The 24,216-nt window shown below is 46.9% G+C and overlaps 1 protein-coding gene across 1 annotated transcript in view; it reads right to left on the bottom strand.

The window, feature by feature from the left end:
- Positions 1 to 24,216, bottom strand: part of LOC123753520 (sacsin) — a 200,989-nt gene that overhangs the window by 127,421 nt on the left and 49,352 nt on the right. The window contains exons 3-4 of the mRNA XM_069330757.1: positions 13,779 to 13,938; positions 11,520 to 11,828 (exon numbers count right to left, since the gene is read on the bottom strand). Coding sequence (XP_069186858.1) covers positions 11,520 to 11,828; positions 13,779 to 13,938 — 469 coding nt within the window. The remainder of the gene's footprint in view (positions 1 to 11,519; positions 11,829 to 13,778; positions 13,939 to 24,216) is intronic.

Genomic DNA, 24,216 nt, shown 5'->3' with positions numbered 1-24,216 from the left:
CTTCTGCCTACAATATTGTCAAGACTGCCTTGGTGCCTTGAGTGTTAAAACTGCCCTGGTGCCTACAGTGTTAAGACTGCCCTGGTGCTTACAGTGTTTAGACTGCCCTGGTGCCTACAGTGTTGAGACTGCCCTTCTGCCTACAGTTTTAAGACTGACCTGGTACTTACAGTGATATCAAGAATTTCCCGGTGCCTACAGTGTTAAGATTGGCCTGTGCCTACAGTATTAAGACTGACCAAGTGCCAACAGTGGTGTCAAGATTGCCCTGCTGCCTACAGTTTTAAGACAGCCCTGGTGCCAACAGTGTTAAGACTCTTCTGGTGCCTACAGTGTTAAAACTGGTCTCGTCCCTTCAATGTTAAGACTCTCCTGGTGCCTACATTGGTGTTAAAACTGCCATGGTGCCTACAATGTTAAGACTGCCCTGTTGCCTACAGTGTTAACACTTTCCTGGTGCCTTCAATGTTAAGACTGCCCTGGTGCCTACAGTGGTGTCAAGATTGTCCTGCTGCCTACAGTGTTAAGACTCCTCAGGTGCCTACTGTGTTAAAACTGCCCTGGTGTCTACAGTGTTAAGAGTGCCCTGGTGCCTACAGTGTTAAGACTGCCTTGGTGCCTACAGTGTTAAGACTGCCCTGGTGCCTTCAATGTTAAGACTGCCCTGGTGCCTACAGTGGAGTTAAGACTGCCCTGGTGCCTACAGTGGTGTCAAGATTGCCCTGCTGCCTACAGTGTTAAGACTCCTCTGGTGCCTACAGTGTTAAGACTGCCCTGCTGTTTACAGTGTTAAGACTGCCCTGGTGCCTACTGTCTTAAGACTGCCCTGGTGCCTACAGTGTTAAGATTGCCCTAGTGTCAACAGTGGTGTTAAGACTGCCCATGTGCCTACAGTGTTAAAACTGCCCTGGTGCCTACAGTGTTAAGACTACCCTAGTGCCTACAGTGTTAAGACTACCCTAATGCCAACATGGGCGTTAAGACTGCCCTGGTGCCAACAGTGGTGTTAAGACTGCCCTGGTGCCCACCGTTTTCAGACTGCCCTGGTGGCTGCAATGGTGTTAAACTGCCCTGGTGCCTACAGTGTTAAGACTTCCCTAGTGCCAACAGTGACGTTAACACTGCCCTGGTGCCAACAGTGGTTTTAAGGCTGTCCTGGTGCCTACAGCGTTAAGACTGTTCTGGTGCATACAAATGTGTTAAGAGTGCCCTGTACCTACAGTGGTGTTAAGACTGCCCTGGTGCCTACAGTGTTAAGACTGCCCTGGTGCCTACAGTGTTAAGACTGCCCTTGTGCATACAATGGTGTTAAGACTGCCCTGGTTAAGACTAGAGTTGTGTTATGACTGCACTGGTGCGTACCTTGATGGTAAGACTGCCATGGTGCCTACAGTGTTAAGATTGCCCTGGTGCCTACAATGATGTTAAGACTGGCCTTGTGCCTAAAGTGTTAAGACTGCCCTAGTGCCTACAGTGTTAAGACTGCATTTGCCTACAGTGGTGATAAGACCGCCCTAGTGCCTACAGTGTTAATATTCTCCTGGTGCCTTCAGTGGTAAGACTGCCCTGGTGCCTACAGTGGTGTTAGAATTGCCCTGGTGCCTATAGTGTTAAGACTGCCCTAGTGTCTACAGTGTTAAGACGGCCCTAGTGCCTACAGTGGTGTTAAGACTGCCTTGGTGCCTATAGTGATAAGACTGCCCTACTGCCTACAATGGTGTCAAGACTGCCTTGGTGCCTACAGTGTTAAGACTGCCCTGGTGCCTACAGTGTTAAGACTGCCCTGGTGCCTACAGTTTTAAGACTGCCCCAGTGCCTACAGTGGTGTTAAGACTGCCTTGAAGCCTATAGTGATAAGACTGCCCTGGTGCCGACAGTGTTAAGACTGCCCTGGTGCCTACAGTGTTAAGATTCCACTGGTGCCTACAGTGTTAAAACTGCCCTGGTGCCTACAATGTGTAGACTCTCTTGGTGTTAAGATTGCCCTGGTGCCTACAGTGTAAACACTTTCCAGGTGCCTACAATGTTAAGACTGCCCTGGTGCCTACAGTGGTGTTAAGACTGCCCTGGTGCCTACAGTGTTAAGACTGATCTAGTTCCAACAGTGGTGTTAAGACTGCCCTTGTGCCTGCAGTGTTAAGACTGCCTTGTTGCCTACAGTGTTAAGACTGCCCTTGTGTCTACAGTGTTAAGACTGCCCTGGTGATTACAGTGTTAAGACTGCCCTTTTGCCTACAGTGTTAAGACTGCCCTAGTGCCAACAGTGGTGTTAAGATTGCCCTTGTGCCTACAGAGTTAAGACTGTCTTGATGCCTATAGTGTTAAGACTGCCCTAATGCCTACAGTGTTAGGACTTCCCTGGTGCCTACAGTGTTAAGACTGCCCTGGTGAATTTAGTGTTAAGAGTGCCCTGGTGCCTACAGTGTTAAGACTGCCCTGGTGCCTACAGTGTTAAGACTACTTTACTGCCTACAATGATGTCAAGACTGCTCTCCTACAGTGTTAAGACTGCCCTGGTGCCTTCAGTGATAAGACTACCCTGGTGCCTAATGTTTTAAGACTACCCTGGTGCCGACAGTGTTAAGACTGCCCTGGTGCCTACAGTGTTAAGACTGCCCTGGTGCCTACAGTAATATCAAAAATTTCCCTGTGCCAATAGTGTTAAAACTGGCCTGTGCCTACAGTGATAAGACTGCCCTGTTGCCTAGAGTGTTAAGACTGGCCTGGTGCCTACAGTGGTGTCAAGATTGCCCTGCTGCCTACAGTGTTAAGACTGCCCTGGTTCCTACAGTGTTAAGACTGCCCTGGTGCCTACAGTGTTAAGACTGCCCTAGTGCCTACAGTGTTAAGATTGCCCTGGTGCCTACAGTGTTAAGACTGCCCTGGTGCCTACAGTGTTAAGACTGCCCTGGAGCCTACAGTGTTAAGACTGACCTGGTGCCTACAGTGTTAAAACTGCCCTAGTGCTGGCTGTGGTTTTATGACTGCCCTTGTGCCTACAGAGTTAAGACTGCCTTGATACATATAGTGTTAAGAATGCCCTGTTGCCTACAGTGTTAGGACTTCCCTGGTGCCTACAATGATGTTGAGACTGGCCTGGTACCTAAAGTGTTAAGACTGGCCTGGTGCCTACAGTGTTAAGACTGCCTTGCTGCCAACAGTGTTAAGACTGCCCTGGTGTCTACAGTGTTAAGACTGCCCTGGTGATAACAGTGTTAAGACTGCCCTGGTGCCTACAGTGTTAAGACTGCTCTAGTGCCAACAGTGGTGTTAAGATTGCCCTTGTGCCTACAGAGTTAAGACTGCCTTTATACATATAGTGTTAAGAATGCCCTGTTGCCTACAGTGTTAGGACTTCCCTGGTGCCTACAGTGTTAAGACTGCCCTGGTGCCTACAGTGGTGTTAAAACTACCCTGGTGCCAACAGTGTTAAGACTGCCCTGGTGCCTTCAGTGTTAAGACTGCCCTGGTGCCTACAGTGTTGAGACTGCTTTACTGCCTACAACGATGTCAAAACTGCCCTGGTGCCTACAATGTTATGACTGCCATGGTGCCTACAGTGGTGTTAATACTGCCCTGATGCCTACAGTGTTAACATTCTCTTGGTGCCTACAGTGTTAAGACTGCCCTGGTGCCTACAGTGGTGTTAAAACTGACCTGGTGCCTACAGTGTTAAGACTGCCCTGGTGCGTACAGTGTTAAGACGGCAATGGTGCCTAATGTGTTGAGACTGCCCTGGTGCCTACAGTGATAAGACTGCCCTTTTGCCTACAGTGTTAAGACTGCCATGGTGCCTACAGTGTTAAGACTGTCCTGGTGCCTACAATGTTAAGACTGCCATGGTGCCTACAGTGGTGTTAATACTGCCCTGGTGCCTACAGTGTTAACATTCTCCTGGTGCCTACAGTGTTAAGACTGCTTTGGTGCCCACAGTGTTAAAACTGCCCTTCTGCCTACAATGGTGTCAAAACTGCCCTGGTGCCTACAGTGTTAAGACTGCCCAGGTGCCTACAGTGTTAAGACTCCCCTAGTGCCTATAGTGGTGTTAAGACTGCCCTGGTGCCTACAGTGTTAAGACTGTCTTGGTGCCTACAGTGGTGTTAAGACTGCCTTGGTGCCCAGTGTTAAAACTGCCCTACTGCCTACAATGGTGTCAAAACTCCCCTGGTGCCTACAGTGTTAAGACTGCCCAGGTGCCTACAGTGTTAACACTGTCCTGGTGCCTATAGTGGTGTTAAGACTGCCCTGGTGCCTACAGTGGTGTTAAGACTGCCATGGCGCCTACAGTGGTGTTAAGACAGCCCTGGGGTCTACAGTGTTAAGACTGCCCCGGTGCGTTCAGTGTTAAGACTGCCCCGGTGCGTTCAGTGTTAAGACGGCCATGGTGCCGGCAGTGGTGTTAAAGCTGCCCTGGTGCCTACAGTGTTAAGACTGCCCTTGTCCCTACAGTGGTGTTAAAACTGCACTGGTGAATAGAGTGTTAAGACTGCCCTGGTGCCTACAGTGTTAAGACTGCCCTAGTGCCTACAGTGGTGGTGTTAAAACTACCCTGGTGCTTAAAGTGTTAAGACTGCCCTGGTGCGTTCAGTGTTAAGACGGCCCTGGTGCCTACAGTGTTAAGACTGCCCTGGTGCCTACAGTGTTAAGACTGCCCTGGTGCCTACAGTGTTAAGACTTTCCTGGTGCCTAAAGTGGTGTTAAGACTGCCCTGGTGCGTACAGTGTTAAGACTACCATACTTCCTACAATGGTGTCAAAACTGCACTGGTGCCTACAGTGTTAAGGCTGCCCTAGTGACTATAGTGTTAAGACTGCCCTGGTGCCTTCAGTGGTGTTAAAACTGCCCTGGTGCCTACAGTGATAATACTGCCCTGGTTCTTATAGTGTTGTTAAGACTGAACTGGGTCCTAAAGTGGTGTTTTGACTGCCCTGGTGCCCACCATGATATTAAGACTGGCCTGGTGCCTACAGTGTTAAGACTTCACTGGTGCCTACAGTGTTAAGACTGCCATGGTGCCTACAGTGTTAAGACTGCCCTGGTGCCTACAGAGGTGTTAAAACTGCCCTGGTGCCAACAGTGTTAAGACTGACCTGGTGCGTACAGTGTTAAGACGGCCCTGGTGCCTACAGTGTTAACACTGCCCTAGTGCCTACAGTGTTAAGACTGCATTGGTGCCTACAGTGGTGTTAAAACTGCCCTGGTGCCTACAGTGTTAAGACTTCCCTGGTGCCTACAGTGTTTAAACTGCCCTACTGCCTACTATGGTGTCAAAACTGCCCTGGTGCCTACAGTGTTAAGACTACCCTGGTGCCTACAGTGTTAAGACTGCCCTGGGGCCTACAGCTGTGTTAAGACTGCCCTGGTGCCTACAGTGGTGATAAGACTGCCATGGTGCCTACAGTTGTGTTAAGACTACCCTGGTGTCTACAGTGTTAAGACTGCCCTGGAGCCTACAATGGTAAGACTGCCCTGGTGCCTACAGTGTTGTTAATACTCCCCTGGTTCCCACAGTGTTAACATTCTCCTGGTGGCTAGAGTGTTAAGACTGCCCCGGTGCGTTCAGTTTTAAGACGGCCCTGGTGCCTACAGTGTTAAGACTGCCCTGGTGCCTATAGTGTTATGACAGACCTGGTGCCTACAGTATTAAGACTGCCCTTTTGCCTACAGTGTTAAGTCTGCCATGGTGCCTACAGTGTTAAGACTGCCCTGTTGCGTACAGTGTTAAGACGGCCCTGGTGCCTACAATGTTAAGACTGCCCTAGTGCCCACAGTGTTAAGACTGCATTGGTGCCTACAGTGGTGTTAAAACTGCCCTGGTGCCTACAGTGTTAAGACTGCCCTGGTGCCTACAGTGTTAAGACTTCCCTGGTGCCTACAGTGTTTAAACTGCCCTTGTACCTACAGCGTTAAAACTGCTCTGGTGCCAACAATGGTGTTAAGACTGCCCTAGTGTCTATAGTGTTAAGACTGCCCTTGTGCCTACAGTGTTATGTCTGCACTGGTGCCTACAGTGTTAAGACTGCCTTTGTGCCTACATTAATAAGACTGCCCTGGTTCCTATAGTGTAAAGACTGCCCTGGTGTCTACAGTGTTAAGACTGCCCTTGTACCTACAGTGGTGTCAAGACTGCCCTGGAGCCTACAGTGTAAAGACTGCCCTGGTGCCAACAGTGTCAAGACTGCCCTGGTACCTATAGTGTTAAGACTGCCCTTTTTTCCAACAGTGTTAAGACTGCCATGGTGTCTACAGTGTTAAGACAGCCCTGGTACCTACTTTGTTAAGACTGTCCTGGTACCTATAGTGTTAAGACTGCCCTGGTGCCTACAGTGGTGTTAATACTGCCCTGATGCCTGCAGTGTTAAGATTCTCCTCGTGCCTACAGTGTTAAGACTGCCCTGGTGCCTACAGTGGTGTTAAAACTGCCCTGGTGCCTACAGTGTTAAGACTGCCCTGATGCGTACAAAGTTAAGACGGCCCTGGTGCCTACAGTGTTAAGACTGCCTTAGTGCCTGCAGTGTTAAGACTGCCTTGGTGCCTACAGTGGTTTTAAAACTGACCTGGTGCCTACAGTGTTAAAACTGCCCTACTGCCTACAATGGTGTCAAAACTGCCCTGGTGCCTACAGTGTTAAGACTGTACTTGTGCCTACAGTGTTAAGACTGTCTTGGTGCCTATAGTGGTGTTAAGACTGCTCTGGTGCCTACAGTGGTGTTAAGACTGCCCTGGTGTCTACAGTGTTAAGACTGCCCTGGAGCCTACAATGTTAAGACTGCCCTGGTGCCTAGAGTGTTAAGACTGCCCCGTTGCGTTCAGTGTTAAGACGGCCCTGGTGCCTACAGTGTTAAGACTGCCCTGGTGCCTACAATGTTAAGACTGCCCTGGTGCCTACAGTGGTGTTAAAATTGCCCTGGTGCCAAGAGTGTTAAGACTGCCCTGGTGCCTACAGTGTTAAGACTGCCCTAGAGCCTACAGTGGTGTTAAAACTACCCTGGTGCTTACAGTGTTAAGACTGCCCTGGTGCGTTCAGTGTTAAGACGGCCCTGGTGCCTACAGTGTTAAGACTGCCCTGGTGCCTACAGTGTTAAGACTGCCCAGGTGCCTACAGTTTTAAGACTGCCCTGGTGCCTACAGTGTAAAGACTGCCCTGGTGCCTACAGTGTTAAGACTGCCTTGGTGCCTACAGTGTTAAGACTGCACTGGTGCCTACAGTGTTAAGATTGCCCTGGTGCCTACAGTGTTAAGATGGCCCTGGTGCCTACAGTGGTGTTAAGACTGCACTGGTGCCTACAGTGTTAAGATTGCCCTGGTGCCTTCAGTGTTAAGACTACCCTGGTGCCTACAATGGTGTTAATTCTGCCCTGGGTCCTACAATGGTGTTAAGACTGTCTTGGTGCCTACAGTGTTAAGATTGCCCTGGTGCCTACAGTGGTGTCAAGACTGCCCTGGTGCCTACAGTGTTAAGACTGCCCTGGTGCCTACAGTGTTAAGTCTGCCCTTGTTCCTACAGTAATAAGACTGCCCTAGCCTTCAAGCCTTCAAGGTCGCCCACAATCTGCACATCTTGGTGACTATTTAGTAGCGACAGCAGTTGATTCCCGTTACCGTTACTGAAGCGAGAGCCACCAATGTCCTTGTGTCTAGCATTGTAGTCACCAAGAATGATGGTGGGTTCTGCTTGAGCGCTGGCTGGAAGATCAATATAATTTACCTTTCCTGCTGGAGCATATAGATTAAATACTTTGAGAACAGAGTTGCCCACATAGATCCTCACTCCATGATACTGTTGACCCTCAGTTTGTTTTTCTAGAAGAAGTTGATGGGGGAGGGATTGTTTGATGTATAGAATGAAAAAGAGTTACTGGATATGAAGCTGTAAGAAAAAATGAGACAATTTCGGGGGTGAGGATCTTGCGGGAACTCTGCACTCCTGGAGACATACAATATCGATGTGTTCAGTTGTTACTTTGTGATATAAATCACAGAACATTCTTTTGATGGACGCAATGTTCCAGCTAAGATGGATAACTTAGTTATCTGTGCATTTAAAGATAGCATTATATATATATATATATATATATATATATATATATATATATATATATATATATATATATATATATATATATATATATATATATATATATATATATATATTATATATATATATATATATATATATATATATATATATATATATATAAATATATATATATATATATATATATATATATATATAAGTCCAGAACCGGGGATTGGCCACAGTCATCACCCCCGGGTGGCAGGTTCGTGGCACTTAATGTGCAGCAGGTTGATCAGGAAGCTTGTGTCTGACTCTCTGGTGCACTTGGTGGTTGTCAAAGCTCAACGCCTTAAGCCATATTAATGCTCTGTCCACAGAGCAATCTCTCTCTTAAATCATATACACTGATGGTTCCCTACACCGCACCACGGGTGCAGCTGGAAGACCAGTTGTTCTGACAATGGGCGATGGCTTATACTTTGAGTGGGGAGTCCGTATAAACAACTGGGCCTCTACCCTTCAGACCGAACTATTTGCCTTGATCCTTGCACTGAAATGTGTACAAGTCTCCAAACTTGATACATTAATTGTAAGTGACTCCTTATCATCCTTAATTGTTCTCAACTCTTTAAAGCATAACTGTAACATGCACTTTGTCTGGAGCTAGACACAAATACAACAAAATTTTTATTGATGGTAACAAATTCCATTTCATGTAGATTCCATCTCATGTTGACCTCGGAATGCATAAAAGAGCTGATGAGTTAGTCAAAGAATCTGCCTTTAAAGGAGAAATTGAGTATAACCTTGGATTGTCAATAAGCAATCTGGGAGCAATAGTACACCGAGAACTTTAACAAAATCTTGTAGATCTGAGGCAAAGTGAAATCGACACCAGTAATTCTATCTATCATCATATTATCATGCAAGAGGAGCCACACATCTATGGTTCATCCAATAAAATCAGCAGATTTCTAGATGTTACTACTGCTCGGCTTAGACTCGGTTACAAGTATCTCTGGGAATTCTCATTATCTGCTGATGTAGACCTGACCAAATGTAAACTGTGTCAACAAAATTATTCGCACGTCCTCCGTCACTATGTGATGGAGTGTGAAAATATACGTGAATTTAGAGACAATTCTATAACAAATGTTCAACAGATGTGTAAATATTTCATTCAAAATGATCTGCTACCAGAAATATTAGCCAAATATCCCCAGTTTGCTAACTGTAGGTAGTAACTAAGTGATTGTAACCTTTCCACCGCTGCCCACTGGATGCGGTGGGGGGGGGGGGGGGGCGGTGTGCAGGACAAACATATAAATTGTGACACTAGCTCTCCACATATGTCAGTTGCTTAATTTAGAAACTGTACTTGTGGTCAGTCTCGAGCCCATTGTTGATGTAACGAAGTGCTTTGAATTTTGTAACTAGCTCATCAAGATTGTAACTTGCTTAGCTAAATGAATTGTGAGGTTCAGTCCCTGAGTCCATTATGTGCCTCTGTAACCCTTTCCACTACCACCCACAGGATGGGTATGGGGTGCATAATAAATGAACTAAGCTAACTATATAAACCCCATATTTTTTTTTAGAACAGTGACGTTTCACACATTTAACCAAAAAAAATCCTCAAATTGCACACTATTGAATAATATTATTACCAAAAAATAGATAAAGAACTGTTCACATACACATAAATAATAATGTAAAAATGTATATGGGGGCAGCCCCGCCACACTCAGCTGTCGCCCGCTAGGCTGACCTTGGACTCTTGTTCTGTGTACATAAAGACACGACGCTTGTGGTGTGGTGCTTGAAGGAGGTCTCTGGTGGCGGGAGATGGTGGGTGTGTCAGGACGGTGGGCGTGTGGTGCTTGAAGGAGGTCTCTGGTGGCGGGAGATGGTGGGTGTGTCTGGACGGTGGGCGTGTGGTGCTTGAAGGAGGTCTCTGGTGGCGGGAGATGGTGGGTGTGTCAGGACGGTGGGCGTGTGGTGCTTGAAGGAGGTCTCTGGTGGCGGGTGATGGTGGGTGTGTCTGGACGGTGGGCGTGTGGTGCTTGAAGGAGGTCTCTGGTGGCGGGAGATGGTGGGTGTGTCTGGACGGTGGGCGTGTGGTGCTTGAAGGAGGTCTCTGGTGGCGGGAGATGGTGGGTGTGTCTGGACGGTGGGTGTGTGGTGCTTGAAGGAGGTCTCTGGTGGCGGGAGATGGTGGGTGTGTCAGGACGGTGGGCGTGTGGTGCTTGAAGGAGGTCTCTGGTGGCGGGAGATGGTGGGTGTGTCTGGACGGTGGGCGTGTGGTGCTTGAAGGAGGTCTCTGGTGGCGGGTGATGGTGGGTGTGTCTGGACGGTGGGCGTGTGGTGCTTGAAGGAGGTCTCTGGTGGCGGGAGATGGTGGGTGTGTCTGGACGGTGGGTGTGTGGTGCTTGAAGGAGGTCTCTGGTGGCGGGAGATGGTGGGTGTGTCAGGACGGTGGGCGTGTGGTGCTTGAAGGAGGTCTCTGGTGGCGGGAGATGGTGGGTGTGTCTGGACGGTGGGCGTGTGGTGCTTGAAGGAGGTCTCTGGTGGCGGGAGATGGTGGGTGTGTCTGGACGGTGGGCGTGTGGTGCTTGAAGGAGGTCTCTGGTGGCGGGAGATGGTGGGTGTGTCTGGACGGTGGGCGTGTGGTGCTTGAAGGAGGTCTCTGGTGGCGGGAGATGGTGGGTGTGTCTGGACGGTGGGCGTGTGGTGCTTGAAGGAGGTCTCTGGTGGCGGGAGATGGTGGGTGTGTCTGGACGGTGGGCGTGTGGTGCTTGAAGGAGGTCTCTGGTGGCGGGAGATGGTGGGTGTGTCTGGACGGTGGGCGTGTGGTGCTTGAAGGAGGTCTCTGGTGGCGGGAGATGGTGGGTGTGTCTGGACGGTGGGCGTGTGGTGCTTGAAGGAGGTCTCTGGTGGCGGGTGATGGTGGGTGTGTCTGGACGGTGGGCGTGTGGTGCTTGAAGGAGGTCTCTGGTGGCGGGTGATGGTGGGTGTGTCTGGACGGTGGGCGTGTGGTGCTTGAAGGAGGTCTCTGGTGGCGGGTGATGGTGGGTGTGTCTGGACGGTGGGCGTGTGGTGCTTGAAGGAGGTCTCTGGTGGCGGGAGATGGTGGGTGTGTCTGGACGGGTGCATCATGTTGTGTCCTGCTGCCGCTGTGCACCATTGCTTGTGTGTTGCTCAAGCTTCCTACATTGTTTCTCTCTCTCAATTCCGTTTCTTTGATGCCTTGATCCACACTGTCAAGTTACCTGTAAGGAGGCTCAATTCGGCCAGCCTGATTCTTATCCGCATACACTTCTTGATGTATGCAATTATAGACTGCTATTTTCTTCAATATTATATCTTTCATATTCCCACGGCTGAGACATTCCGTCAACTTTTTCACTTTTCTTATTATATAGATTCAGTAAAACCCTTCATTAATTCATTAAGAATTTGAAGAATGAGATTCTTCATTAAGACTCGTGGGTGCACTTACCTGCCTGTGCTATCTCCTGCAAACACTGGACAACTTCTGTAGAAAGATGTGTGCTGAGGATCTGATCTTCCAAACCTAAGAAAGCCTCAGCATTTTCTCCACAGACATAAACTGAACTACCAGTTCGTGAGAATGTTGCCCAAGTCCCATTGTTCAAGGGCAGGAGAGGAATTCCCTCAAGATCGCTATAATTCTCGTCTGAGATGGCATACTCCAGCAGGTGAGCTCGATTCCAGTTTTCTCTGATTGACTTCAATGTTCTCAGGTTATTCCTCAACACTTGGGGAGTCACTGATGCCGGGGAAGACTCTGAAATTATTAAAAACTTAATTAGAAATTTGTATTGAACATGTACGTCTATATGTACTATTTGTACATATTTATCCACATAAACAAAATTAAGAAACACCATAAATATATATTTAATGGTTCCGGAAGTACAGTCGGGTTCGCTCTCGACTCACAATCGAGAATTCCGTGTTCGAAACCCGCGTGGGACAGAAATGGTTGTGCACGATTCCTGTCACCTCTTGCCCCTGTCCACCTACCAGTAAGTAGGTACTCAGGAGTCAGTCAGCTTGTTGTGGAATGCATCCTGGGGGGGGGAGGGGGGGGTCAGTACACTGACCCTGGAGGGGGGGGGGTCAGTATATTAACCCATGTGTCATCTTTATGTACAGGCTCACTCATGTTCCTCTTTATGTACAGGCTCACTCATGTTCCTCTTTATGTACAGGCTCACTCATGTTCCTCTTTATGTACAGGCTCACTCATGTTCCTCTTTATGTACAGGCTCACTCATGTTCCTCTTTATGTACAGGCTCACTCATGTTCCTCTTTATGTACAGGCTCACTCGTGTTCTTCTTTATGTACAGGCTCACTCATGTTCTTCTTTATGTACAGGCTCACTCATGTTCCTCTTTATGTACAGGCTCACTCATGTTCCTCTTTATGTACAGGCTCACTCATGTTCTTCTTTATGTACAGGCTCACTCATGTTCTTCTTTATGTACAGGCTCACTCATGTTCTTCTTTATGTACAGGCTCACTCATGTTCTTCTTTATGTACAGGCTCACTCATGTTCTTCTTTATGTACAGGCTCACTCATGTTCTTCTTTATGTACAGGCTCACTCATGTTCTTCTTTATGTACAGGCTCACTCATGTTCTTCTTTATGTACAGGCTCACTCATGTTCTTCTTTATGTACAGGCTCACTCATGTTCCTCTTTATGTACAGGCTCACTCATGTTCTTCTTTATGTACAGGCTCACTCATGTTCTTCTTTATGTACAGTCACTCATGTTCCTCCTTATTTTCGAACCTACTCATGTGTCTCTTTACAATAAAATAATAATGCTTTACTTAAGCTAAAGTCCAAACAGACATGAGATACAACAGTGGAGGATTCATAGGTAAGACAAGTGCATTGTATGCCCAAAATATGCAGTGCATTTTGGGCATTATATGTATAATAAAAGAAATAGTTAATGGGGAAGCTCATAACACTATATGAGATCAGATAACTTTTATGAATTGAAGAAGAAATTAAAAAAAAGTAAAATATTTTAAGTGCCCTCTTTATATGCAAGCCTACTCATGTACAATACCCAGTCATGTACCCCCTGTATATGCAAGCCTACTCATGTACAGTACCCAGTCATGTACCCCCTGTATATGCAAGCCTACTCATGTACAATACCCAGTCATGTACCCCCTGTATATGCAAGCCTACTCATGTACAATACCCAGTCATGTCACTTCATATTCATCTTTAGATTCAAGCCTGCTCATGTGCCCCATTTATTCACATGCCCACTCATGTGTCGTCTTTATGCTGTGGTCCCAATATTAATAAACACAAATTTAGACAAACTGTGAAAGAATTCATGTGCATTAGGTGAAAAATATTTTTTCTTGCACATGAGCAGCACATAATTGATGTCAAATGCTCAAGAGAAAATTAATGTAGTCCAAATATACAATCAATTACTATTTGAAATTATATATATTGTAGCTTAATTAGCGTTGGGTTCTCTCTTTAAAACTAAATATTATGTGTTATTTTGAAGGAGAGTTCTGTCTATCCTAAAGTGATACTCATGATTCGTGATTTTAAAGACTTCAATTTTAAGATTTGCCAGAAATGCTTATATTTAATTTTTTTTTTATTTGCTGCCCATTTGTTTGTGATACTATAACTTTTTATCGAAAATAAACAATTAAAAATACAATTAGGCTTTTAATTGGGGAACTTACCAACTGAATCAAGTGAGGTGAGGATAGTTCTAGGCACAGAAGCAAGAGGTAATTTTTGCTCTATGAGGAAGTCTTTGACAGTGGTGTAGACATGCGGTGGACAGGAGGTCAGGCACTCATATGTTAGAACTTCCTCTGGCCTCATCATACAGCCTTCTGCCTGTTCAAAAGAGAATACAATGAATATATTGTAAACCATTAGGGTGAATCACATAAAAGCCTCAAGAGGTTTATCTCCAGCATTACATTGCTCTACAGCAGATAATTGCAACTCTGAATCTTCCCTGATTTTCTAAAAAATGGAAGTGATCCCTACTCCTCATCTAGCTCTACTCCTCTGAAGCTCTTCTCTTATCTAGCAAAACATAATATACATAGTTCTTGCCAAAATTGGTTTAGACTCCCATAAAATCACCAGTGATGCACTGATTAGTATGATTAACTTGATATATGCAGCTCTTTACGAAAGTTCAGAAGGTCAATAAACAAACCCTGCTACGTTTATTTGTTGATTTTCGAAAGGCTTCTGACACCACTAACCATAATAACCTTTTTATTACACAGTAACACAATGGAGTCAGAGGTCACTGCCTCTAATACCTACAATCTTACCTTAGTGACAGACTCAAGTATGTCTCTGTGAATGACGCTACTTCTCCCACCGTACAAACTAACATTGGTGTTCCACAGGATAGTGTACCTGGTCCTTTCCTCCTTCTCAATTACATCAATAACCTTCCTAATGCCTCTCAACACCACAAGCCAACTCTGTCTGCTGATGACACTACCTTCATTTTCTCCAGTCCCAATCCTCTTATTGTGAATGACATAGTGAATACTGAATTCATAAAAGTTCATCTTTGGCTAACAGCTAACAAACTTATAAACATATATATATATATATATATATATATATATATATATATATATATATATATATATATATATATATATATATATATATATATATATATATATATAACTGAAAACTCACACCCCAGAAGTGACTCGAACCCATACTCCCAGAAGCAACGCAACTGGTATGTACAAGACGCCTAAATCCACTTGACCATCACGACCGGACATAATGAGGTGATAGCCGAGGCTATTTGAACCACCCCACCGCCGGCACTCGGATAGTTATCTTGGGCATAGCATTTTACCAAATCACCTCATTCTTTGGGGCACACGTGAGGAACACAAATGCGAACAAGCCTGAATGGTCCCCAGGACAATATGCAACTGAAAACTCACACCCCAGAAGTGACTCGAACCCATACTCCCAGAAGCAACGCAACTGGTATGTACAAGACGCCTAAATCCACTTGACCATCACGACCGGACATAATGAGGTGATAGCCGAGGCTATTTGAACCACCCCACCGCCGGCACTCGGATAGTTATCTTGGGCATAGCATTTTACCAAATCACCTCATTCTTTGGGGCACACGTGAGGAACACAAATGCGAACAAGCCTGAATGGTCCCCAGGACAATATGCAACTGAAAACTCACACCCCAGAAGTGACTCGAACCCATACTCCCAGAAGCAACGCAACTGGTATGTACAAGACGCCTAAATCCACTTGACCATCACGACCGGACATAATGAGGTGATAGCCGAGGCTATTTGAACCACCCCACCGCCGGCACTCGGATAGTTATCTTGGGCATAGCATTTTACCAAATCACCAAATCATTTTACCAAATCAAAGGTGATTTGGTAAAATGCTATGCCCAAGATAACTATCCGAGTGCCGGCGGTGGGGTGGTTCAAATAGCCTCGGCTATTACCTCATTATGTCCGGTCGTGATGGTCAAGTGGATTTAGGCGTCTTGTACATACCAGTTGCGTTGCTTCTGGGAGTATGGGTTCGAGTCACTTCTGGGGTGTGAGTTTTCAGTTGCATATTGTCCTGGGGACCATTCAGGCTTGTTCGCATTTGTGTTCCTCACGTGTGCCCCAAAGAATGAGGTGATTTGGTAAAATGCTATGCCCAAGATAACTATCCGAGTGCCGGCGGTGGGGTGGTTCAAATAGCCTCGGCTATCACCTCATTATGTCCGGTCGTGATGGTCAAGTGGATTTAGGCGTCTTGTACATACCAGTTGCGTTGCTTCTGGGAGTATGGGTTCGAGTCACTTCTGGGGTGTGAGTTTTCAGTTGCATATTGTCCTGGGGACCATTCAGGCTTGTTCGCATATATATATATATATATATATATATATATATATATATATATATATATATATATATATATATATATATATATATATATATATATATATATATATATATATATATATATATATATATATATATTTTATATAATGGAAGGGAGTACCACCTCTAGCTGGAAGAAGGGGGACCCATAGCCTCGGAGGAAACCACGCATAACGCATTAGAGGGAATGTTTAGATCCCCTCCAATACAGTTTCTGTGTGCTTTTTTCCTACCACCCCCTTCCTTTTTTATTTTTTGTGCTTTATTATGCATTTGATGGTTACAAGATATACATGGGTTGATACAAAAATAATAATGCAAAAAGGATGCTTAAAGGTTATGGATCTCTTGAAAAACACAACAATGGGAAACATTGATGAATGTCACAGACGGGTTCGATCATTGTTGCAAGTCAAACACTTCTTCGAATTCCTCTGAAGTTGGACTAGTGCCCAAGACGCAACAGGCATTTCCCCTCTGAATCGCAACACTGAGGCGCTGGAACAAGAAACTTTTTGCTCTCTGGTCTTTTGTAGCGCTGATCAATTTGTCCCCCAATTCCTTCAGGAACTTCAATGCACATTTTCCCCACGAACCGAGGGTCTCCGAGCCGATCGGAACAAAGCTGTAGCAGTGTGCTAGACCTCTGTATTTAATAATTTTCTGCGATTCCCTGAAAGAAGCAGCACCACCGCTTTCACGTGTGCTGTAGAGGAGGTAGGTACTGGCCAGTGTGGCAGCGCACGTGTAGTCCCATACCACTTGCTTACCATCCTTCCAAGGTAGCAAGGTGACCCCATCAGGGCGCTTCTGAGGGTCGTTAGGTCTGGATAAGTGTGGTTCTCTTTGTGCCGGGCAGCGGGCTGTGGCGAGGCTCCTCTTGATGATGTCGTTGACTTCTTCATGTCTTGCAATTTTACCCTGTGATTTACGACATACCAGACCATGACGACCATATTGGTCTGTCATCGCAGTTCCGCAGATGCACCTATGTTCGGTGAGGATGGGGGCGGCAAGGCGAAGGGCAACTCCAATGCGGAGAGCGTCATGACTGAGGCGAGTTCCCAGGGCTGCATTGGGCACAGCAAATAAAAAATCCCCGGCGTGGGGTGCTGTTACCGCTAGGAGGCGGGCTTTGTTTTCAGCATCAGCGTTGTCAATCATTGCTGTGACAGTCTTTTCCATTATGGGGCTATCCCAGTGGGCCTGCTTGTGGTCTTTTGGGACTTGTGGTCGGGGTTGAGGGTGTGCAATGGTGTCCCATTGTCTGGCTGCTTCGATGAACGTTTGATCATGAGTTCCTGCTGTCTCTCTCATACGCTCTGGTAGGATCTGCCCTACCAATTCGTTGGCTGCTGTACATGAGGATAAGAATGCTGGAAGTGCTACCTCAGTTGCCTTTCGTATGCCTATCCCTCCAAATCTCACTGGTAGTGTTGCTTGGTCCCACTGACTGTCATCTAAATCTAGGTTTAGCGCCTTCCTGAATATTGACCTGAGGAGTTCATCATGTTGATTTAGAAGTGGGTTGCCAAAAGTTGGTGCACACCTTAAGAAGTATGTTAGCCTGGGCAAGGTAAGGCACTTTGTGAGAAGGTAGAGGGCATCGTGGGAGTCCAAGTCCCCAATTCTCTCTTCCATCCTCTTTAGGTCTCTAAACTTTTCGTCAAGGACTGCAGCAATGGCATTGTGGCCCAGAGGTGCTCCGAGTAGTGTGCTGTCGGTAGGTTTAACGACTGAGGCTTCTGGTAGAACTGATTTCACTGCTCTAATGATTACTTCACTGGATGCAATAATTTCGCACTTGGTGGGGTTAAGAACGAGACCCATGGACTCCCTCCGTGTCTTCACCAGCTGTAGGTCTTCTAGCAGGGAATCTTGTGTGCCTGCCAGAGTGCCATCATCCAGGAACCAGATGTTGAGCTCACTGGACAGTCTGGTTGTAATTTCTCGAACCGCTATGCAAAAGAGGAACGGTGCAAGTGGGTCACCCTGTTGAATTCCCTCTGCTGAGGTGACTTCATGTTTGCCAAACATAAGGGTTGAGTCTTTGCTGTAGCCTGCTGACACAAACGGGAGAATGCTTGGGCAATGTTCCTGGACTGCAGTGAGGATTGCTTCCCTTTTGACCGAGTTGAAAGCGTTTTTAAAATCTAATTTTACTACTGCCTGGTCTTCAGTAAGAGAGCTAATGTAGGCTCGTGCAGCATGAGCCGCTGCTTCACAGCCTTGGGGGACTCCAAACCCCAGCTGGTTGGGTTGCAGCATGGTGGCTGTTTCCATTCGGATACTTCTGACAGCAGCCCTTGCATCTAGGCGGCGAAGGGTATTACCAACGGCAATGGGTCTGATCCCTCCCCCCTTCTTTTTCAGGGCACATAGGGATGCACCAAAGAAGAATGGTTTGATTTCATCAGGGATTAACCCGAAGAGGCAGTTGTTGACAAACGTTGTGATTTCTGTCAGGAGCGCTTCTGCAGCTGGGCCAAGAACAGGGTTCACCATTTCCTTCACATGTTGAGGTCTTACCCCTGTGTAGCCTCCTGAGGAGCCCGGGGGAAATGAAACGATAGCTTTATAAACCTCTGACTCCCGGAGGACGAGAGGTTCCTGGTTAGGGGCGAGCCTGACCTGTGGGGGAGGTCCACCTACGGCCCTGAGGGGGTGTTTTTCTCTCAGTGCTTGGGCTGTGGTTTCATCCCTGGGCAAAATTTTGTCCTCACTTGTGATCAACCTGAGTGCCCCGACTGTATTGCCCTCTTCAATTTTCTTGCTGACTTGGGTACCTAATTTTCTGTTGTCGCTGATTGTCGTACTTGGTCTGCCTCAGCGGTGTTTGGTGTGTTTGGGGAGGCGGACTAGGTTGTCAGCCCTAGGAAAATCCCTAATTTCTTTATTGACGGATGAGGCCAGTGTCTTGCCTCCTCTGTCTGGTACACCTAAGCATGCATTGCCAAAAAGTAACAGATTGTGCCAGGCTTTGATGGTATCAGGTGCATCAAGGTTATTTGACCCTCTGTTGACTTTTGCGATGAGGTCCATGTATTTCCCGGCAGCAAATGGGCGAGAGGCCTTTGGGATGTGGGTGAGTGTCCTGGTTGACGTTGCTTTAATTGCCTCTAGCAGGTCGTCTGTTGCAATGTAATCTGTTGCGATTTGTACTGGTGCAACAGGCTCCTGAGTGCTGCCTCCTCCCACGGGAGGCCTCCCTGACCCAGGACAGTCACCATGCTGGCGTATGACTCTGGAGACAGAGTTGATGCTGATGTTGCTCCCACAAACACTGCATGTGCCTCTCCTTTGATTGGCTTCGGGAGGGGTGAGCTGGCTGGTAGCGGCTTCTTCTGCCATCCCCTTAGGTAAAGTGACTGTCACCTTGCACTGGAGTATTTGTCTCTCCCTCCTGGCTGGGGGGGACGAGGTTGTCCCCTATACTATGCGTCATGTCTGGGCAGATGTCTGGGGTGGGTGGGCTCGTGGAGGTGGTGGGTGGGGGTTGGGAGGCTGCGCTGGCCCGGTCTGGGAGGGGGGCCGGGGAGGGGAAGGCGCGACCACCTGATCGTGGGAGGTGGGGGCGGGGGAGCGGAAGACACTGCACCTCACGGAGGGGGGGGGGGGAGACACTACACAAGTGGAGTGGGCGAGCGGGAGACACTACACTCACTGGGGGGGAGGCACTACACTCAGGGGGTGGGGGGAGGGTTGATGTGGCACGTAACACTTGGATAATTTCCTTTTGTCACTAAACACTGGTGAATGTGTCCTGGCTCACTGGGTGTGGTGCTCTCAACACGATACTCACAATGGTCCAGTCACCACAGGACTGGACACAACTTATCTTTTTCAAGCACTTATTGGCACACTGGTGACCCAGTCTCTTGACCCCACCACATGTGTCCTTCCACCCTTGCCTGGTGAGGGAGCCGTAGGGCGTGTGACGTGTGTGGGCGTGGGGTGACGGTGGGCGTGGGGTGGCGGTGGGCGTAGGGTTGCGTGGGGTGACGGTGGGCGTGGGGTGGCGGTGGGCGTAGGGTTGCGTGGGGTGACGGTGGGCGTGGGGTGGCGGTGGGCGTAGGGTTGCGTGGGGTGACGGTGGGCGTAGGGTTGCGTGGGGTGACGGTGGGCGTGGGGTGACGGTGGGCGTGGGGTGGCGGTGGGCGTAGGGTTGCGTGGGGTGGCGGTGGGCGTAGGGTTGCGTGGGGTGACAGTGGTCGTGGGGTGGACGATGGTCGTCGGGTCAGCCGCCGGGAGAGGGTAGCTGGGTGGGCTGGCGAGGCCTGTGGGAGGCTAGGGAGAGGGGGGGGGGGGGAGGTGTCCTGGTCACACACAATTAACACAAAGTTTCACAGGTGCATTATGTTTATCACTACAAACTCACCGTTCATCTGAAAAGACGCACACATTCACTTATAAGTCTGCTGGAATACAAGCAGGTTTGTGAGCCTCCCCTTCACTCCCCCCCCCCCTCCTCCACATGAGGCCTCCTCCCCGCCAGGAGGCTGTTGTTTATGGAGACACTGAGATAACGCTCAGCCAGCACGGTGTCCTTCCCCTCCCTAGCACGCCTCCCGCCAAGACAACACACCTTTTACAGTTGATTCTGTTGATTATACAGTTGAGTTGATTATATATATATATATATATATATATATATATATATATATATATATATATATATATATATATATATATATATATATATATATATATATATATATATATATATATATGCGAACAAGCCAGAATGGTCCCCTGGACAATATGCAACTTGATGCAAATGATGCAAAAATATGCAAAATGATGGTCAAGTGGATTAAGGCGTCTTGTACATACCAGTTGCGTTGCTTCTGGGAGTATGGGTTCGAGTCACTTCTGGGGTGTGAGTTTTCAGTTATATATATATATATATATATATATATATATATATATATATATATATATATATATATATATATATATATATATATATATATATATATATATATTGTGACGAGATAAGTAGGATAGTATTGCAGTCTCTCTAGGACGATGGAATGCCAGTCACATAAATTAACAAAAAGAAAAAAAGAAAAAAGTTAGACGTCAAGTTGATCTTCACTGTGTGACAACTGTAGGATAAAGCACAAAAGTGGAAAAACATTTAAAATAGTTTACTTAAATAAATGACAAACAATAACATGAAAATATAAATAATATCCAAAACTTGGCTATATTCTAAGTATGCAAAATGAACAAGACAAACAAACAATCAAATTTACGTTACGTTAATGTGCAAATAATATATATGGTGCGGGAATACTGTGAGCCAAGCTGAATAAATCGGTTACCACACCGAGATGTGTCAACATCTCGTATCAACGTCAGATGTGTCAACATCTTCAGTTGCCTGCAGGAATGGCTCAAGACTCTTAATCATGAGCGATTTCAACCATGGAAAGATAGACTGAGCGAATATGGACCCACATGGTGGTGCAGATACGTGGAGAGCTAAACTCTTGTAAGTGGCAACAAGGAACTTTCTGAGCCAGCATGTCAAGGAACCCACAAGAGTGAGAGGCAATGATGAACCAGCTAGACTCGACTTGATATTCACCCTGAATGAGTCAGAAATAAGGGAAGTCAAAGTTGAAGCCCCCCAAAAAATGAGTGACCACAGTGTAATGACTTTTGAGTACTTGGTGGAGGTAGGGATAACCTATCCAAGGATGGGATCGGAGAGAAAAAGACTGAATTACCGAAGAGGAAAATACATGACGAGATGAGGAACTTCCTCAGGGAAATACCATGAGAAACAGAACTTACAGACGAGAATGTGCAGGTCATGATGGATTTTGTCACCCAAAAGTGCCAGGAAGCTGCAGACAGGGTTATCCCCGTCCAAAAGGAGAAAAACTAAAAACAACAGAAAAACCCATGGTTCAACCAGGAATGTAAGGTAGCGAAACCACTGAGTAAAAGAACATGGAGAAACTACAGAAATAACAGAACACCAGAGAGCAGGGAGAGATACCAGAGGGCCAGAAATGAGTACCTCAGAGTGAGGAGGGAAGCACAGAGACAGTTTGAAAATGACATCGCGAGTAAAGCCAAGAACCAACCAAAGCTGCTCCACAGCCATATCAGGAGGAAAACCGCAGTGAAGGAACAAGTGATGAAACTGCGAAAAGGGGAGAACAGATACAAAGAGAATGACAAGGAGGTGTGTGAAGAACTCAACAAGAGATTCCAGGAGGTCTTTACAATAGAACAAGGAGAAGCCCCTGCACTAAATGAGGAGGCGGTAACCAAGCAACCTTGGAGAAATATGACCTCACCAGTGATGAGGTCAAAAAGGTGTCTGCTGGAGCTGGATGTGACAAAGGCTGTTGGGCTTGACAGAATCTCACCATGGATACTAAAGGAAGGTGCAGAAGCACTAAGTGTGACACTCTCTATGGTGTATAACAGGTCACTGGAAACAGGAGACTTACCAGAAAGTTGGAAGACAGCTAACGTGGTCCCAATATACAAGAAGGGTGACAGGCAAGAGGCACTGAACTACAGGCCAGTTTCCTTAACTTGTATTCCATGCAAGGTGATGGAGAAGATCGTGAGGAAAAGGCTTGTAGAACATCTGGAGGGAAATAACTTTGTAACGCACCACCAACATGGGTTCAGAGATGGCAAATCGTGCCCCACAAGTTTAATAGAATTTTATGACCAGGCAACAAAAATTAGGCAGGAAAGAGAAGGGTGGGCCGACTGCATTTTCCTGGACTGCCAGAAAGCCTTTGACACAGTACCCCATAAAACGCTGTTAAGAAAGTTGGAGCAACAGGCAGGAGTAAAAGGGAAGGTGCTCCAGTGGATAAGGGAGTACTTAAGCAACAGGAAACATCGAGTAACGGTGAGGGGGGAGAAATCAGAGTGGCGAGATGTCACCAGCAGAGTCCCACAGGGCTCAGTATTTAGACCCATCCTGTTTCTAACATATGTAAACGATTTTCTGGAGGGTATAGACTCATTCCTCTCAATGTTTGCTGATGATGCAAAAATTATGAGAAGAATCAAGACGGATGAAGATAGACAGAGACTACAGGATGACCTGAATAAACTGGAAGAATGTCTAGAAAATGACTGCTAAAGTTCAACTCTGGAAAGTGTAAGGTGATGAAATTAGGCGAAGGGAGCAGGAGGCTGAACACAAGGTATCATCTGGGAGGTGAAATCCTGCAAGAGTCAAATAGAGAGAAGGATCTGGGGGTTGATATCACACCGAGCCTGTCCCCAGAGGCCCACATCAAAAGAATATCATCAGCGGCATATGCTAGACTGGCCAGCATAAGAACTGCCTTCAGAAACTTGTGTAAGGAATCTTTCAGAACCCTGTATACCACTTATGTAACACCAATCCTGGAGTATGCAGCTCCAGCCTGGAGTCCATACCTAGTTAAACACAAAACAAAGTTAGAGAAGATTCAGCGGTATGCCACCATGCTCGTCCCGGAACTGAGAGGAATGAGCTACGAGGAAAGGCTAAAGACGCTGAACCTCACGTCCCTGAAAAACAGAAGAGTAAGGGGAGACATGTTAACCACCTACAAAATTCTCAGGGGAATTGGCAGGGTGGACAAAGACGAACTCTTCAGCACGGGTGGGACACGAACAAGGGGACACAGGTGGAAACTTAGTACCCGGATGAGCCACAGAGACGTTAGAAAGAATTTTTTCAGTGTCAGAGTAGTTAATAAATGGAATGCATTAGGAAATGATATGGTGGAGGCTGACTCCATACTGTTATGGTGCCCTCTCCTATTTCTTTCTTTTGCCTGCTTTAAGAGTCATATCAAATCTCCCTACTGTTTCTCTGAGGTACAGGGAGTCTATTGATATATGTGGCGACCAGACCGGCTGCTAGTTAAGGGAGAAAGTTACATTATAAGTTGTAAGTAAGGGGAAATTGGCGCCCTGATATTAAATGAAAGAGTATCCCCTACTGCACATATGACGTTTTGGAAGGGACGCTAGCCGTGTGCGGATTGGGTGGCTTGGGTCACGGACGACCAATCAGAGCCCGCCGTGACGTCACCGAGTGCCACGGGCGGCGCCAACGTCAGAATTGACCTGACTGTGGAGGTGAGAGGATGCGCCTCGGTCAGCTCTCAAGGATTTGAGGCTCTACAAGCCTTTCTCAGTGGATTAGAGCTAGCCATCGCAGCCCACCTTATATATTGGA

This window comes from Procambarus clarkii, chromosome 24 (genome assembly GCF_040958095.1).
Source record: "Procambarus clarkii isolate CNS0578487 chromosome 24, FALCON_Pclarkii_2.0, whole genome shotgun sequence".
NCBI classification, from domain to species: Eukaryota; Metazoa; Arthropoda; class Malacostraca; order Decapoda; family Cambaridae; genus Procambarus; species Procambarus clarkii.
The sequence above is the reverse complement of the archived record's forward strand: the minus strand, read 5'-3'. Positions and strand labels throughout refer to the sequence as shown.